Genomic DNA, 15,951 nt, shown 5'->3' with positions numbered 1-15,951 from the left:
AGCACTGCTCATGGTATCTAATGTCTGTTAATCATTTCTTAGGAAAAATTATGAAAATGTTACTCAATGCACTAATTCTCTGCAGTGTTTCTAATTACTCCATTGATTTTTTTGAAGCGTAGATTTGTGTAAAGGAGCACTGGGGTATATTTGAACAAATACTGAGTAATAAAACTGTAATTGTAATTCATGTACGTTCAACAAACAAAGCATTAATTTTATTAGTTTTTCCAGCAGTCTTGTGTGTTTGAAGTGTGTGGTTGGTTCTTTCTTAAGCCTGTGGTTCATTAAACTTTCTGCACTGTTTTGTCTCATCTGTCAGGCAGTCTCATGTTGATTTGGTGTTTTATATGTAGGTAATGTGTAGGTACTTAATTTTAAAAAGTCAAAAAATGTATGCAAAGTCTGGTATAGTAGTTGCTTGTCATAAAGTTTTCCTCTTCTCCATGGTATTGTCTTAATCATAAAAGAAGAAAAATGTTCCTCAGGTTGTTCCAATCAGTCTGCATTCAGTGACTGTGTTCTGGTCCACTGAACAGTAACTGCTCTGTTATATCAGAGTTAATAATACTGTGACTTCATCTATTGTTTTACTGAAAATGCAAATAATTACTCTAAGTGGTTATAAAATTTCTTTCTTTCAATCCCACTGTCTCACGACAGGCTTCTATTAAACTTCATCTCATATCATGAGAGACCAGAATGTATGACAAGAAAATGTGCTTTTCTATTTAGAATCCTATAAGAGCATTTATTTCTTTCTTGTGATGTTGTCATTGGGTGGAGCTCAGGATTTGTTGTTTTTTTCTTTTTTCCCTATATAAATGCATTTCCAGATGTTAACCTCTGAAAGTCTCAGTTTGAAATTTGAGGTTTTAATCCTTTGTTTCAATGCACAGAATCATTGTAGTGGATTTTTTTGGAAGTTTAATTAGGGTTTTTTGGTGTGTGTGTATATATGTTAAAAACCCACACACATATAGTCACTGGTAATTTGCTTAACCTTGGGCAGGAGAAGTGGAGAATGGTAATAGGAGATGCTTCAAGGTGTGTGGTATCCAGTATAGTAGAGAATCTGTTCTTTCTCTGCCTTTTTAAGTCTCAGGTTCACTAATTTAACTATCAATTAAAGAGGTTTCAAGGTCTGCTGTGTTTTGTCAGAGCAGCAGAGCTAGACCATATGCATGATGGTTTTTTTTTCCCTTTATCCTTTTTTGTAGTTTCTTTGGATGTGTTTGGCTGTTGGTGTTTGTTGTCTTATTCTGATTGAAAGATTAATTTAGTTTGCGATAGGAGTTAAAAAGCAATTTGTTTCACCAGTGTGTGTTCCAGTTTTCATTAGTGTCTTTTCTAGCTGGGAGTCTTTAGATACATAATTTTTGCTTTCCAAAGTAGTTACTTAAATCACATGATTATTACATTTCTACAACTAAAGTTTTCTGTATTCTGCTTTGCACAAAAGTGCATGTGTGCCAAGTACCCTCACACTCTTCTGATAAAATAAGTTCTAAATTATATCTGAGTAATTCTTTTTTTGAAGCTGTCTGTAGCTTTACTGTACAGATGCCCTTTTGCTAAATGAAACATTACTTATCTTAATTATTAGTGCTAATGGATGTGCTGTGGGCTCAGTATATGCTATTGTCAGGTAGAATCTAAGTTATGTCTTTCTCTGCTTGACAAATGTGACGGAGCTGTAGTTCTGACTGTCGTGTCTGAATGAATCAGTGCCACGTGCATGAGGAGTTGCTGGCAATCACCTGGAATGCATAAGCAGACTGACTTAGCTTCTTTCAAGCATCTTTTGCAGGCACTGTTATTCCTGAAATGCCACGTGCTCCTAATTTGTCAGGTGCATGTGTTCCAGTGATGGTTTATGGTTTCTCCTTCTGCATTTTTCTCCTCTTAAAGGTCTCTCAGCTCTTACAGAATCTGTTTCTGTCCAAGGATGCAATGTGAATTACTGAATATCCATGGCATTAATAGAAATGGAAGTAAATAGATCAAAGCCCCTACAAAACCCCATGTACTTTCCCATTATACAGACAATTCTCATGTGAAGGTATTATTTTAATTGAAATGGCAGTGTGTTCCTGGTACTTGGTGTTTGCTGAATGTTAAGAGTATCTAAATTGTGTTCTGAAACCATCTTTGCAGGAAATTAAGATTCAAATTCTGTTTGCTTTCTTTGAAGTAGAATGGTAACACTTTTGAACACATTGTACATGTGTGTGTATGTGTGCATAAACTGTATTTTCATTTGAGAATGAGGATGAGCTCTTTCCAAAATGCAGAGTTTCCCAAGAGCCAATGAAAGAAAAGGGAACTGAGTAGGCTGAAATGGTTTTGATCTAAGAAGTTGTCACATTGAGTGGAGTTCTGTTTTCCCTCTTTCTTCATAGTATTCCTGACCTGTCCACTATGTGGATTTTTTTTCTCCTTGTAGTTTTCTAGTGTTGTCAGTTGACTTGTCTCTAGCAGAACTGCAGTGATGAATTTGCTGTGCAAGCACTTGTTCAGAGGGTCATGTGGAATATTAGTAGATCTGGTAAGTCTTTTTTCCATGGGAATGGTGAACTGGCAAGTCCTAATGCAGATTTTGGGTTAAACACGTAGGTATTGTTGTCCCCTCGTTTCGCTCATCACTTACCACTGCCATCACTTGATTATCAGAAATGGGATGTCAGGAAATCCTGCTCTGATTAAGTCCTTTGGCACGTTATTTTCAATTATTTCATTACTGAGGAAGAAGTGCCAGGGAATGGATTTGCAGGACTGATGAAAAGCACTTGAATTTGCCTGTAAAGTTTCTGAAAAATCTCCTCTCTCTTAGAGAATCTTTACTCTGCATCCTTAATTTCTGTGTAATTAATGAAAGAATAACTGGATTAATTTATTAACTTTGACAGGCAAATTGTCTTTTACATCCAAGTACTGTTCTAGCTCTCTGGCAGTGGACAAAATTAAATCTTTAACAGAAACCTTAATGTCCTCATAAAAAAAAAAAAAGGTGGAAAATGTTATGTATTATGTAGCATGTTACTTTTTCTTGCTTACCAGGCACAGACATAAGGGTTTGTAGAGCCCCTGGAAGGTGAGAGGGTTATGTTTGAGTACTTCACTGAGCTGGCTTTTGTAAGGGAAGGAGTTAAACCTGCTGAAGGTGAACCCATTTGTGTTTCTTCTTAAAATCAGGTCTTTGTCTCTAAGCTTTATAAGCATTTTTGGTTTGGATGTAGTTTCAAGATATTCTTTGACATCTTTAAACATTTTTTTTTTGCTGTCTTGTAACTTGAGTTCTCGTATTCTGGTTTAAAGAGCATTTTGTGAGAATGTGAGGCAATGTGCATATTTACAAGTTCTGAAGTGCTGTCAGAAAGATGCACTGTGGAATGAAGAAGTGGCATCGTGTCTGAAGTGTTCTGTCTTGATGGTTTCTGTTCTGAAGAACTCTGAACAGTTTCAGGAGCTGGAATAGTTTTAGGATTTTTTTTTTAAAGTTGAGTTCAGATTTTCAATTATTTAGGTTTAAAGCTGTGCCCCTTTTGAAAGATCACTAACAACTGCTTGGAGCTGGCTACCAGACATGGAACTCCCCAGCTGCTCTGTAAGAGGAGTCTTTTATGGGGTAGGTACAGCATTAAGGAGTTGTTTTGTTTTCTGGTTTGTTTGGGTTTTTTTGTTTTGTTTTTTTTTTTTACTTCTCACACACTCCTGAAGATACAGGATTTGATGTATTCAGTAGCATAAAGGCAGATGGATTTTTATCTCACCAAGACTGGGTAGCACTTCAACTGAAATATCTTCCATTTCCATCTTTCATATTTAATAGAAGCTTTAGAATTGCATGCTACCTAATCAATTTAGAAAGAAACTGGTTGTTACAAAGACAGGTTGTCTAACACCCACATTATGTTTTCATGCTTTACATCAAGGAAGGAAGGTTTGGTTCAGTTCCTCCACTTTTTAATTGTATTTTGTTTGACCCTTTTCTCTGCAGCCCTTCCACCCCCTTCCTTTGGGACAGCAGAGAGTAGGTGAGACAGGCTTGTCTGTAAACATGGCAAAGTCAAATGGAAAAAAGTGGAGGTGCCTTGGGTTTGGTTTATTCTATCCATCAAAGAGACAGGAAAATAGGGAGAAAGATCTGTTGTTGCTATTATGAAATAGACTTTGTCTGTAATTAACAGCCTGGGAGTTTTTCTGCTTGCTTTTCTTACCCTGGTGTTGCGAAAGCTTGCTTTCCTGCTGGGATTTCTTTTTGGAATGCAGAGGTGTGTTCTAGCTAAAAGCATGTGCTTTGCCTAATAAGCTTTCCTAGCCACTGAGCCCAGCTGGCTCCTGCAGTCTGCATTTGTTTTGTCTTAACTAATTTTCATAGCCATGCTTTAAAATGAAACTAACACTTTTTACATTAAATGACAAACCAAGCACAATGTCCATAAATGAAACCCAACACTATAATCTACTAATTTTTGCTTTCAATGGGCAGTATTATATAACCAAGCAGCCTACTAAAAAGAAAGATGTGGAAATAATACTAGTGGGATGTGAATGGGGCTAAGCTAAAGGGATCAGCCTTGGTTGGAGAGAATGTCTTATGATGATTTAAGGGTTTAGCACTTCCTCTCATAAGTACAGAAGATGAGTGAAGAGAGTGGGGCCTGGCTGGTCAGCACAAAATGTTCCTGTCACATCTTGGTATCTTTTGCTGTAGGTGATGATGAATGTCATCAACATGTAGCACTTTGCTGGAGTCTCCTGATGGTTAACTTCCAGGGTTGTTGCAGTCTTGCAGCTACCTTGAGTTGATAAAAAGTGTTCAAATGCTCTGAAATTCAGCCAAATCTTTCCAATTTGATCCAAGTTATGAATGAGCAGAAGAAATGTTAGAAGGTGAAACATGAAATGGAAAGTCTGTTTCAAAATACTCATGAATCATTGTTTACAAGTCTACGGCAGTGACATTGGAATTGTCAAAGTTTGTTTTCCGTGAATTTGTGGAAAATAATGTTTTTGTTCTGACTTTGAGCTGAATATGAATATTTTTCATATAGTGCTACTCAAATATACAAAGCTCTGGCCAATTCCTGCTTGGCTGTTGGTTTCAGTGGAGTTTTTTTTTTTTTTTTAATATGATGGAGCAGCTGCTTGGAAATGAAATAAAAAAGACCAAAATGTAGCAACAATAATAAAGCCACCACCAACAAAAAAAATCTCTGTAACTTGATTGTATATTTATTCTCACAGAAATAAGAGCAAGTTTTTTTCTCCTAATGAATTCACATAACTCAAAGCTGCTAGGAGCAGGAACTTTTCTCATTGCTGTGAGGGTGAGTGGAATCTGACCTGCACACAAATGTTCTCCTGGTCCTTGCAGGCAGCTGTGTGAGCTGGGTCAGAGTGAAAGTTCGAATCTCTTTGCTGGTTCTTTTTGCTGCTTTCTGAAGAATTGCATTGCAGTGAAGTTCTAGACTTTTTTGTTTTTTCCTTTTTTCCTTTACACAAATGTCAGTGGACGGATTTAGGGCCTGGATGTCAACTCCATTCACTTACAGGTTTGCCTCATGTTTATTAAACTGTGACTGATCAAAATCATGGTAAGTTTTTTGGAGTCAAAATCACTGAGGATGACACCTCAGAAAGAGACAGATAATTACATTTGCACTGTTGAAAAAGTGTAGACTTTTACATGTGACTTTAAAAAAAACACCTTTTTTTTTTTTCTTAGTAGCACTCCTTTTTGTAATTTACAGAAGAGACTATGCAAAATACCACGATGAATTTCTGTGTGTTCCATTTAAAAAAATCTCAATTCAGGAATCTGTCAGGTTGCCTCAACTAAGCAGTGACACTAATACATAACTAATCTATCAATGGCCTACAGGCAGCTGTGAGAAGGAAATATATGGATTTTTGCTTAATAGTCATGATTGGTACATTAAGAAAATAAACAAACAAAGTGTTGTTGAGTGTTTGGATATTGCTGGGAGAAAACATCAGAGATCTCTTCAGATGTAGTCAGCAAACTGCAGTGAGGAAAGAATCCAGAGCTGCTTCTGAGAGGTTGTCATCCTACACTCTTCCTATAACTGAAACCTTGTTAAAATACATAATAAATAACCAAGTGGTGTCTTTAACAGTCCTGATATTGGTGGGGCACATTGAATGACATTTTTGTTGCTTCTTGGTTCCATATATATGATTCCAAATTTCTCTGTGTAGGAAGCACCCCTTCCCTGAGCCTTTCTTAACCACAGGAGGTAGAATTCCCTGTGCCCTGATCTTGAGAGGCAGTCACACTTTATCAGCACCTTCTTCCTAGTTCATTCCTTTGGGAGGAGGGTAAAATGCACATATTTTGCAAAACAAGTTAATGTTCTAAATACATGACAGAGTGTAAGAACATAGTTGGTGTACACTCTATGGAAAAAGACAGAAGCTCTTTGCTAAGAATCTGTTGCCCACCTTCCTACCTGCTTTGTGATTAATGTTTATTTTATTATTGTGGGACTGCAGCAGTTTGCAAACTCTTTAAATGGACAAAGCTGTTTTTCTGAAGATGATTTCATTCATCTTACCAGTTTTACTGTGAGAAATCTAAGCTCCTTTTCTCTTGGAGAACATATTTTATGCTCATACTGCTTTAATAATGTTTTTTCTATGCTGACCTGCCTGTTGGAAGAGTTCAGAATATCCATCTGTCTAAATCTTGTCCTCTGAAGGGTGAATTGCAATTCTGACTACCTCTGTCTTATCTCCATAACTTTAGGCTTGCAAATTTGCATAAAAGTTTGCATAAAAGTGAATGAAAGACCTCTTATTTAGCTCTAGTAACATGAATTATTAATATGTTTTGTATTGAGGTGTAAAGAAACAGTAAGCTGAAGCTTACTGGATATAAAACATGTTCTGTGCAAGCACATTGAGAATTTGCTTCCATTCTCTGGCTGTTCCTCAGCAGTAACATGCAGGTAGGCTTGGAGTATTCCTGAACATAAATATTCAGATGCTGACTTCTTGAAATCATAAGTGGAACTAGACAAGCAGAATTTCTAATTTCATATATATGTCATATAGAACAACTCAAACAAGTCTTGACAAATCAGCAATGGATGTGCCCAATTCAGTCTGGCCTTGGGGTTTTTAAAATCATAGGATGACTTGAGTTGGAAGGGACCTTAAAGATCAATCAGTCACTACTAGATGTCCTCTGTCATTCTACTGCTGTTCATTTTCTACTGTTGGTCTTTTTTTGCCATATTTGTCCCACAGATAAGTCTCACCATGGAGAATCTGTGCTGTAGCATCATCCCATCCATCTTTCCTATGAGCAGAATTGCTTTGACTTTGATCTGGACTAATTAAGTGCCTGTATTTTTATGGCTATCATAGAGTAGTTAAAGAAAAGATAGCTGGAATATGTGTGCTTTTCCAAATGAGCCTGTAGGAGTTGTTAGGGCTTTGATCCTGAAGTTTCTTTTTTCTTTCTTTTCTGAAGGGATGCTATCTAGAGTATTTCCATCGAAGTACTGTGACAAACTTCCCAAGAGCATTCCTATTTTCATAGGAATAATCCCATTTCTTAGTTTTACAGCAGGCAAAATGTATTCTGTAGCCTGGGCAGGGTTTAATAAGACTCTGCATAGCATCAGGCAGGTTTGGCTGTTTAGCTTATTCCTTGAATTGCTTCCCCAGTCACGTGCCCACAGCAGAGATCAATAAGTTACCTAACAGGACATTTAAAAACATTTCCACGATTTGCTGACGTGGGGGAATGGTGAGGGAAAGGAATAGATTTTGCACTCGATCTGAGCACACACTACTGCGGTCTTGGCAAGCCCCTTGTTCTCATGTGGAATTTGCTGCTGCAGTGGTGCATTGCAGGAAATAGATAAAAATCAACACGCAGAATGTATCCATGCAATGTATATATTCAGGGAAAGAGCCTTGCATTTGAACCTTAAGAAGCATACGTGCTTTCACAAGGCAAATAGACTTCCCACTGTTAAAAGAATCTTACTGTAGAAGGACACGTGTTTTAATTGGAATAAGGTCCATTATTTAAATAGTTTAAAAACACAATAGGCTCTTATCTGCATCTTTTATAGAGTACTTGAGGAATCGTTTAGGTTTGTAAATGCTGGTGGAGGGGATGAGCACCTACCAAAGGAGAAGCAAAGAAGCAATATCAGCATAGTCATTTGAGTTCCAGAGAATTGCTTTGTTCTTGCTGAAATACAACTTTTTACTACTGTGACTGTACAGGAAGAGCAGAATTACATTTTTAGAGCATCCTCCTATTTTTTCCTCCTAGTTCATGCTGTCTTTTAAATTGCACAGCTCTTCTTCCCAGGTTTCATTTCAGCCTTGAACCTGTTGCAGAATGTGTAAAACAAAAAATGGAAAAACTTAAAACCACAGATTGAGTATCCATCTCTTCAAATGACACATCATCCAGAATAAGGAGAGCAGAAGAAAAATCAGTTTGTAGAATTAATGATACCTACTCAGTTCTTTGTTTTGCCCCCAGATATAATTATTAAATTTTATCTGAGTTATGTAGTTGCAGGTTGACTTGCAGTGTTCTCTTGATGAGAGCCCTTAAACCAAAGTCATGTTTTTGTAACTTGGACAGACTTTGGCTACAGCATGGTTCTCATTTAACAAAATGTCTTCATTTTAGAGTGAATTCAGAAATATGTATTGTATTTCTTTTGAGTATTGTCCATGCATGTAATCCCTATCAGATGAAAGGGGAAAAAGTTTCCTCAACTTGCTTTCTAGCATGTTCAATGCTTTCCTTTTTCTCTTCCACATTTTTTTTTTTTTTTTCAGTTACAGACAGAAGTAGGATTCACTGGAATCAGCAGCAAGCTGCTCACATAGTCATAATGGTATATTTTTATTTACACTCCATTTGAGAACTGTGATGTTATTTAACAGCTTAGGCCATTTCATCTTTAATTATAAATTATGATATTGTCGTCTTCAAACTTCAAGCAGATGGTCAGAGCCAAGTGTCCTGTTCAGTCTGGGAGAGCTGTGTAGACATCTCTTTGCCTTTTTTTTTTTTTTTGTTGTTGTTGTTTTGGTTTTTTTTCGGTTCTGCTGCTATCTAAACAAACCCTTAGGATAACCCAGTTTATGGAGTTACCTGTGATTTTTCTGAGCATTTACCAGACTCAAAAATTCTGTAACTAGTGCACAGTTTTGCTTGTACAAATAAAACCTTTACAAGTTCCCCTGACCTCTGTGGTCTGAAAAAAAAAAATTTGCAATATTGATGGCATGTTCTTTTAAAGACAAAATTGACATTTCTAATTGGACAATATCATAATTAAGACTAGGTTGCAGGAAGTGAGTGAACAATACTTAAGTTGATTTTTTAATTATTTAAAGCTGATGTGTCAGAGCAGTGCACTGATTCACAGTAACTGAATCATCCTATCAGCATGTGGAGGAGTGATTTATATGTCATATCTTGAAGAACTGTAGAATCAATTCCCTCTTTTTGTCTCTTCAAGTCTAAGAACATGGCTTTGAAGTTTTAATTATTTCAATTTCTGTAATGTCCCAGTCCCTGTACTGGGGGTAGCTGGTGGATTTGTGACAGACTGGTGTCAGGAACACAGCATGGGGAGTCTGGGAGTAAATACAGACTAAGGAGTGACAGAATTGTCGTAAGGCAGATTTGACCCACTTTTGTTACTCTTGAGGTGCAGAGTACTCAAGAGTAATAAATGCTCTTTAATACTGGCTCTGTCCTCCCACAGGGCAGAAAAAAAACACCACTGTTGGAATAGCCATTGGGTCTCCAGCAAGGAGAGAAGCAGTGGTTGGTTTCATGGCCTTTTGTGATTATCTGTCCTCTTTTCTTTTTGAAAAATAGGCCAAGGGAAGCACACCGGATATCACTCAACATGAGCTGCTGTGGCTGCTTTAGATCTGGAAGAGAATTGGTTGCAAGATGAATGAATAAGAATAAAAATAAAACTCTGTGTCCAGGCTATGATCTAAACATAGCAAGGGGAATAGAATAGGCAAAGATTCCCAGAGAGGATTGACTGTTCCTAAAATGTGAACATTAAGGCCTGCAACGCTGAATATGTGAAGAAATGTTTAAATTTTTCTTTAGTGTCTTGATCTGTGGCCCAGTGAAGGCATTTGCACTTGAAATCAAAAAGTTTTCAGTCTAAGGTCTCTGACTTTTCCTGGTTTGGATTTGCTTTTTCTTCTTTCCCCTGTTCTGCTGTTAAGGTAATGAACACTACAAACCTTAAATCAGTCTCTTCACTTTTGTTCATGTGGCTGTAAGGGATTAAGAATTCAAGAAAGCAGAGTTTTATTGCAGGAACTGTCACAGATTCCTAAGGCTGTGCACAAGTGTTGCTTTCACCTTTTTTCAAATGCTCTGAAGCACAACCTTGTAAGGAATAGTTTGGCAGAGGTAACACTTTTGGAGCACAAGCACTGCTCCTGGGGAACAAAGCAGGTTATGGTGGCAAACTTGGGCATGGAGAAATTCCCACGTGTATTCTCTAGGTAGTCATATGTAGAGCTGCCAAACAAACAACTGAATCTGTGCAGACTGAGAATAAAGTTGTTTCTGAAGAGGGTTTGGGCTGGAAAATGATGCATACCCACCAAAAATTTCCAGTAATGGTTATAGCATGTTAGAAAATGAAATACTTTCTTTTTTCTGATGTGTCTAAACATTGTATCAATTTTATACAAAAGACTTACATTAAAAGATGGGGAAATAAAATAGATTTGGTTTGGGAAGCTTTTATTTTCCTAATGCTACAAATTTATACCTGATCAAACATTGCAGGGATTCATAACTGGTGTTTGCTTTAAGACTGCCTTAAGAATCTGGTTCTTTGAGTTACTTGTGAACACATACAGGCTGGCAACACCTTCCTCATGATCTTTTAACCTCCCAAGCTTCCCACTGTCTCGTTAGTGTTACCTGGATCATCTTTTCCCCTGTACCTTTATGGTGGATTTATTTTGCAGACTGTGAAAGGTAGGAGGTCTTTGGCTTATAAGCTTGTAGCTAAAAAACCTCTCTGTTCTCAAAGTGCTTTGATATATTTAGTGTGAGCATAAGAGGCGAGACTTCTAAGTACCACAGTGGAAAACTTCTAAAAAGATGTTTTCCTCTTATGATATACAGTTAAATAAAAATGGTACTTGTAAAGCTATTTCTGAAATAGCTGCAAATATGGAAGGAGAGTTTGTAATAGCTCAGGTCACTGCATTCCTCTTGCTTTCCCTGCACTGTGGGCTTTGTAGGGATAGTTCATTTCCATTGCCATGGGTTGATTTGAGGAGGCAGTATTACATGAAGTTGAAACAGGTTTGTGGGGTTTTAGAACAACTGATGCTCCTGCCCTGTGTGACCTCCTTGCTTTAGGTGGAGCCTGAGCTGGCCCAGGACAACAGAGCAGGAGCTGGAGCTGTCAGACCGAGAAGTGCAAGGGCAGAACATCAGTGGGTGTCTTCATTTTCTCCACTGCTGTTCTGATGGTTGGGTGGTAAACTAGTAATAAGCTGTTCTGACAATTTGGGAAGATTTGGAGTGTCAGCACTCTAGGTTTTGACCTAGTGATGCCTGCTGCTTTATTTTTTAACTCATTTTGTATCATTACTTTTCACAGCATTGAGAAAGAGCAGTTTTAGAGGTGCACTGGTGGCTTGTCTTACAGGTGATCACAGCCAGTTCCCCTGTGTGTCATGTACTAATGTTTGCCCCCTCTTTTGCTGGGCTAAACCTCCTCTTTAGATGGTACAAAACCATTGCTGGGCTAAACCTCCTCTTTAGATGGTACAAAACCATTGCCTGTGAGTTACCCCAGCCCTGGCAGCAATACAGATCAATAGAGGGTGAAACACAGAGGGAATTGAGATGCTGTCAGAACTATCAGGAATTCTCTGTATGTGCATACACTATTTATATTGTAAATATAAATATTCTTTATATTTACATTCTTTCCTAGCATTTAAAAAAGTGATTTGTAATCTTCCAGAAGGAAAACTATCAAGGCCTCTTCTGGTTTCTCTGTGTGATTTGCTGGAATATCAGAGCAAAAATACAGGGTACAGGCAGAGGTTGAGTATGGATTGAAGGAAGACTGGTTGGGGACGTAAGATGAGGGATTGTATATGGTGGGGGGAGAGAATGGGGTGAAAGATGGAGAGTGGGGCTCTTGAGGGTGAGGATAATGCAGGGAGGGTACAGCATAAAATGAGGGAGCAGAATAATAGTAGGAGAGGGTGTGAAGGAGGGGGAAAACTGTCTTGGATAAGGCAGGGATACAGTTCCTCTGTCTTGGAGAAGTGACAGGTTGATTCTGTAGCTGAAATCCTGTGTGAGTTCCCTAAAATATCCAGACCCTAAGCAAGACCTAACTTGCTTTTTTAAAAAGTTGAATCCTGTTTTTAAAAGCTGGTGACTGTATGGATCCGACTGATTCTCATTACTCATTTGCAATGTTCTGTTTCATCTTAGACTTTAGCCTCAAGAGATGTGAGCAGGGGTGGGAGTATTACGAAACAAAGTAATTTGATTATTTGGGGTGGGGTAGAAGAGTGGCAGCTTTGTTTTAACTTAGCAAATTGTTTAAAAGCACAGACAGATGAAAAGGAGACAGCTAATCTGGTTAAGAATAGCCACTATGGTTTTTGATATTGATTTCTTTCAGCACTCTGTCTTTTAACCTTGTTTTCTTAGAACTTTTGAAAACCCATCTTGAGCTATACTGAGCAAATAGAGGATATGGATAAAATAGCTTCCTTTCAAGAGGTAATTGAACTTCTTTCAGCTGACCACTAAATTTCTTATACATTCTTCAATTTCTCATAATTTTCACTACAATAAAAACACTTTAAGATACGAATTTTCTGCCTTTTAGCCTAAAATGACCAGCTTTTACATGCTTGTTATGTCATGTGTTTACAATACATTTAATGCTAAAAGATTTATTTTTAGCTGGCTCAGTAAAATAGCTGGGTGCTGGAGTTGTTGTCATAGCAGCAATCTTAACAGATAGGCTGATCCTATTTAGCTTTTGCAGCCAACGAGCGGCCGTTAGGCAACAGTTTGACAGTTCTGCAGCATTTTTCTAAAGATGGAAATTGTGCTGGTGGTGGTTATTTTTTTTTTTTTTTTTGGCCCAACTTTAAAATATTTCTTTCTGTAGGTGTGTGGAGTTCAATTCAACATTTTCCCCTAACAACTTATGATAACTTTGAATATACAACATGTGAGATTCAGAATTTAAGTCTTAATTTATAGGAGCTTGAAAATAAATTGCATGGTGAAACATATTGCAAACTGCTTTGATTTTTTTTTTTTTTTTAAAAGCCAAAAGTATTCTGAGAGAAAAATGCCAGACTAGAGAACAAGATTGTGCATCATTTATTCAGCAGTAATTTTACGTTGTGGCAGACTGGGCAAATATTACTGAAGAATTTTATGGGTTGTTTTTGATGAAATACACTGCTTGGGTTAGATGATATCTTAGGATTTTAGTAATCCCAATTCTTACTATTTTTAGTATGAAAAGGGTCTTTCTATACTGCAAAGAATAAGTATTTTCAGATTAGGCTGTAAAATCAGACATACCTCTAAGTGTTCTTTGTAGCTCTAAGCTGTAATAGAAGTTGAGTTGCCTTCAAACATAAGTCTGAATGCAGTTCTAAAATAAAAAGTGAGTTTACTGCTAGGGATTTCTCCTGTCTGTAACTTCTTTTCAGATTGCATTGAACCTAAATGACTTTCAGTGTGTCTGAGCAAAAGACTTACTCTCAAAACTTTCTTAAGTCTCTTATTAGACAGAGTAATTTAAAAAAAAAAAAGAAGTACTTTATTTTAATGCTAAGGAATGGATTTGGGTGCTGTTGGCTTAGAGTGCTTCAAATATGATTAGGAGTCAAGAAGTATTTAATCTTCCAATGACTTTTTTTGGTCCTTAGGCTTCACTTGTTTTTAAAATGTATTGCTATCATAGACTGTCATATCAGGGGTGTGTGCTTATTAATTTCCAATGAATCAAGGCAAGTTTCCTCAGACCTGCCCATTCTGGGTAGTTTTGGGAAATAGTTCAGCCCATTGCTTTCAGCTCCTGGTTCAAAGCCAGCCTCAGAATGGCAAAGACAACTTCTTTAACTCTGGCTGGTATGGATTTGATATTATGCCACTGTTTTGAGAACTAATGTAGAAAAATCTAATGAGGGAATTTGGCAGAATCTCCCAGCAGAGAAATGAAGTACCATATACCCACACACATTTTAATGTTCAAGTTATATTGCAGCTTTTGAGTGCATTGAGGAGGTCGGTGCTGTGAAAAAAAGCAGAGTTCTTGCCATGGTCCCACCATCCAAACTCTTCACCACTTTACCTCCCTGCTGGGCAGCTGCTTTCCCTGGCTTCTGGTGCTCATATGAATTGTGAGACCTGCTCCCTGGTGGGATTTGGGAATCTCTTGGACAAATGAAAGAGACTTTTCTGTTATGTCCAGCTGGGGGACTTGTACATGAGGAGGAACAGTTTCCCTGGTGTTCTGCAGCATTCCAGAGGCACAGAGTGGAAGGGAAGGGCGGCCGTGAGAGCTGCGCCCGGTTACCTGGGCTTGGGGATGAGTTTGTCACTCACAACCTGTGTCTGTTTTGTTGTTTCAGGCAAAGTCGTGCATTTGTCACATGTGTGGTGCCCACCTGAACAGACTCCACTCTTGCCTCTACTGTGTCTTCTTTGGCTGTTTTACAAAGAAACATATTCACGAGCACGCGAAGACAAAGCGACACAATTTAGGTGAGTTCTTATCCCAGTGGTGCTCATCATCCTCTGTGTTACCCCTGTCCCTTCCAGGCCAGTAAAGTGATATTTTCTTGTAGTTACCTCATTAGGCAGAGAGATAATTTTATTGATGGTATGAATTAGTCTAGTGGCATTATTCTAAACTTGGTGCTTAAACTTCCGTTACATCCCTGTTAAGTTTATCTTCACAACTTAAAATTTCCTTAGTATCTTGGTATTTATGAATTAATGTCATATCTAAAAATGTAAGGAGGAAGAGTTTTGGGTCTTTTTTTTTTTTTCCTAAGTGTTAAAAATGGTGGGTTTGATTCCTGGAACTAGAACATTTATTTCAGTAAAGTTTTTCTTCAGGAGGTCGTGTTCATTTCTTTTCTTGCTGAGGAAAACACCTATCATTTCTATCACAAACAAAGCTAATCACGTAACAATCAGAATTATTTAAACTGCTGAAGCTTGTGGGCGGGATACCATTTAATTTTTCTCTGTTGGCTTCTTGTTTCTATTGGGGTCAGTAACCTAAGTTGTAAGAAAACAGGTTAATTCATATAGAGTACCATTCCCCCAACAGTCTCAAAAATGCTGGTTTCAAGGCCAACAAGTTCTGTTCTGTCAACTTTGGTGCAATTTCATGTTCAAAACCAAAAGCCTTTGATTTTGTTTCAAATTACCTATTGCTTATAGTTCAGAACATTTTTGAGTTATAAATCAGGATTTTGCATTATATTCTATATTAAAATTCTGTTATAAAATGGATGGATATAATTTTTCTTCAAATTAAAATACATTCTTGGTGGGGTGATGTAAGAAACAAGAAAAAAAAAAAAGGCCTTAATTTCATGGCATAAGTTTCCTCTTGACCAGTGTGGCCATCATTCCTAATTTAATTTATCCTAAGTGCTTATGGAACAAACTGTCTTTAATTTCCATGAAGACAGAGAAGCTCCAGAAGGCCAACAGTGCTGTATACTCCTGTGCTTAAGAAATGGGTGTGTAAGTTTACTATTTATGGAAAAGATGATTTAAACCAGCAGATTGTTATAGTTTCTTCCTCCATATGTGTCAAGAAAGAAAAAGATGAGGCTCAGTAGTGGTATAGTTTAAGTCTGTAAATGTCTTGAAAAATAGAA

General features: G+C 37.5%; 1 protein-coding gene across 2 annotated transcripts in view; it reads left to right on the top strand.

Moving 5' to 3' along the window:
* USP22 (ubiquitin specific peptidase 22) overlaps positions 1-15,951 on the top strand; it is a 93,226-nt gene that overhangs the window by 17,027 nt on the left and 60,248 nt on the right. For both annotated transcript variants that reach the window (XM_062503472.1, XM_062503471.1), the window contains exon 2: positions 14,686-14,818. In XM_062503472.1, the coding sequence (XP_062359456.1) occupies positions 14,686-14,818 (133 nt within the window). The remainder of the gene's footprint in view (positions 1-14,685; positions 14,819-15,951) is intronic.

Source organism: Cinclus cinclus, chromosome 16, assembly GCF_963662255.1.
Source record: "Cinclus cinclus chromosome 16, bCinCin1.1, whole genome shotgun sequence".
Classification (NCBI taxonomy): domain Eukaryota; kingdom Metazoa; phylum Chordata; class Aves; order Passeriformes; family Cinclidae; genus Cinclus; species Cinclus cinclus.
The sequence above is the reverse complement of the archived record's forward strand: the minus strand, read 5'-3'. Positions and strand labels throughout refer to the sequence as shown.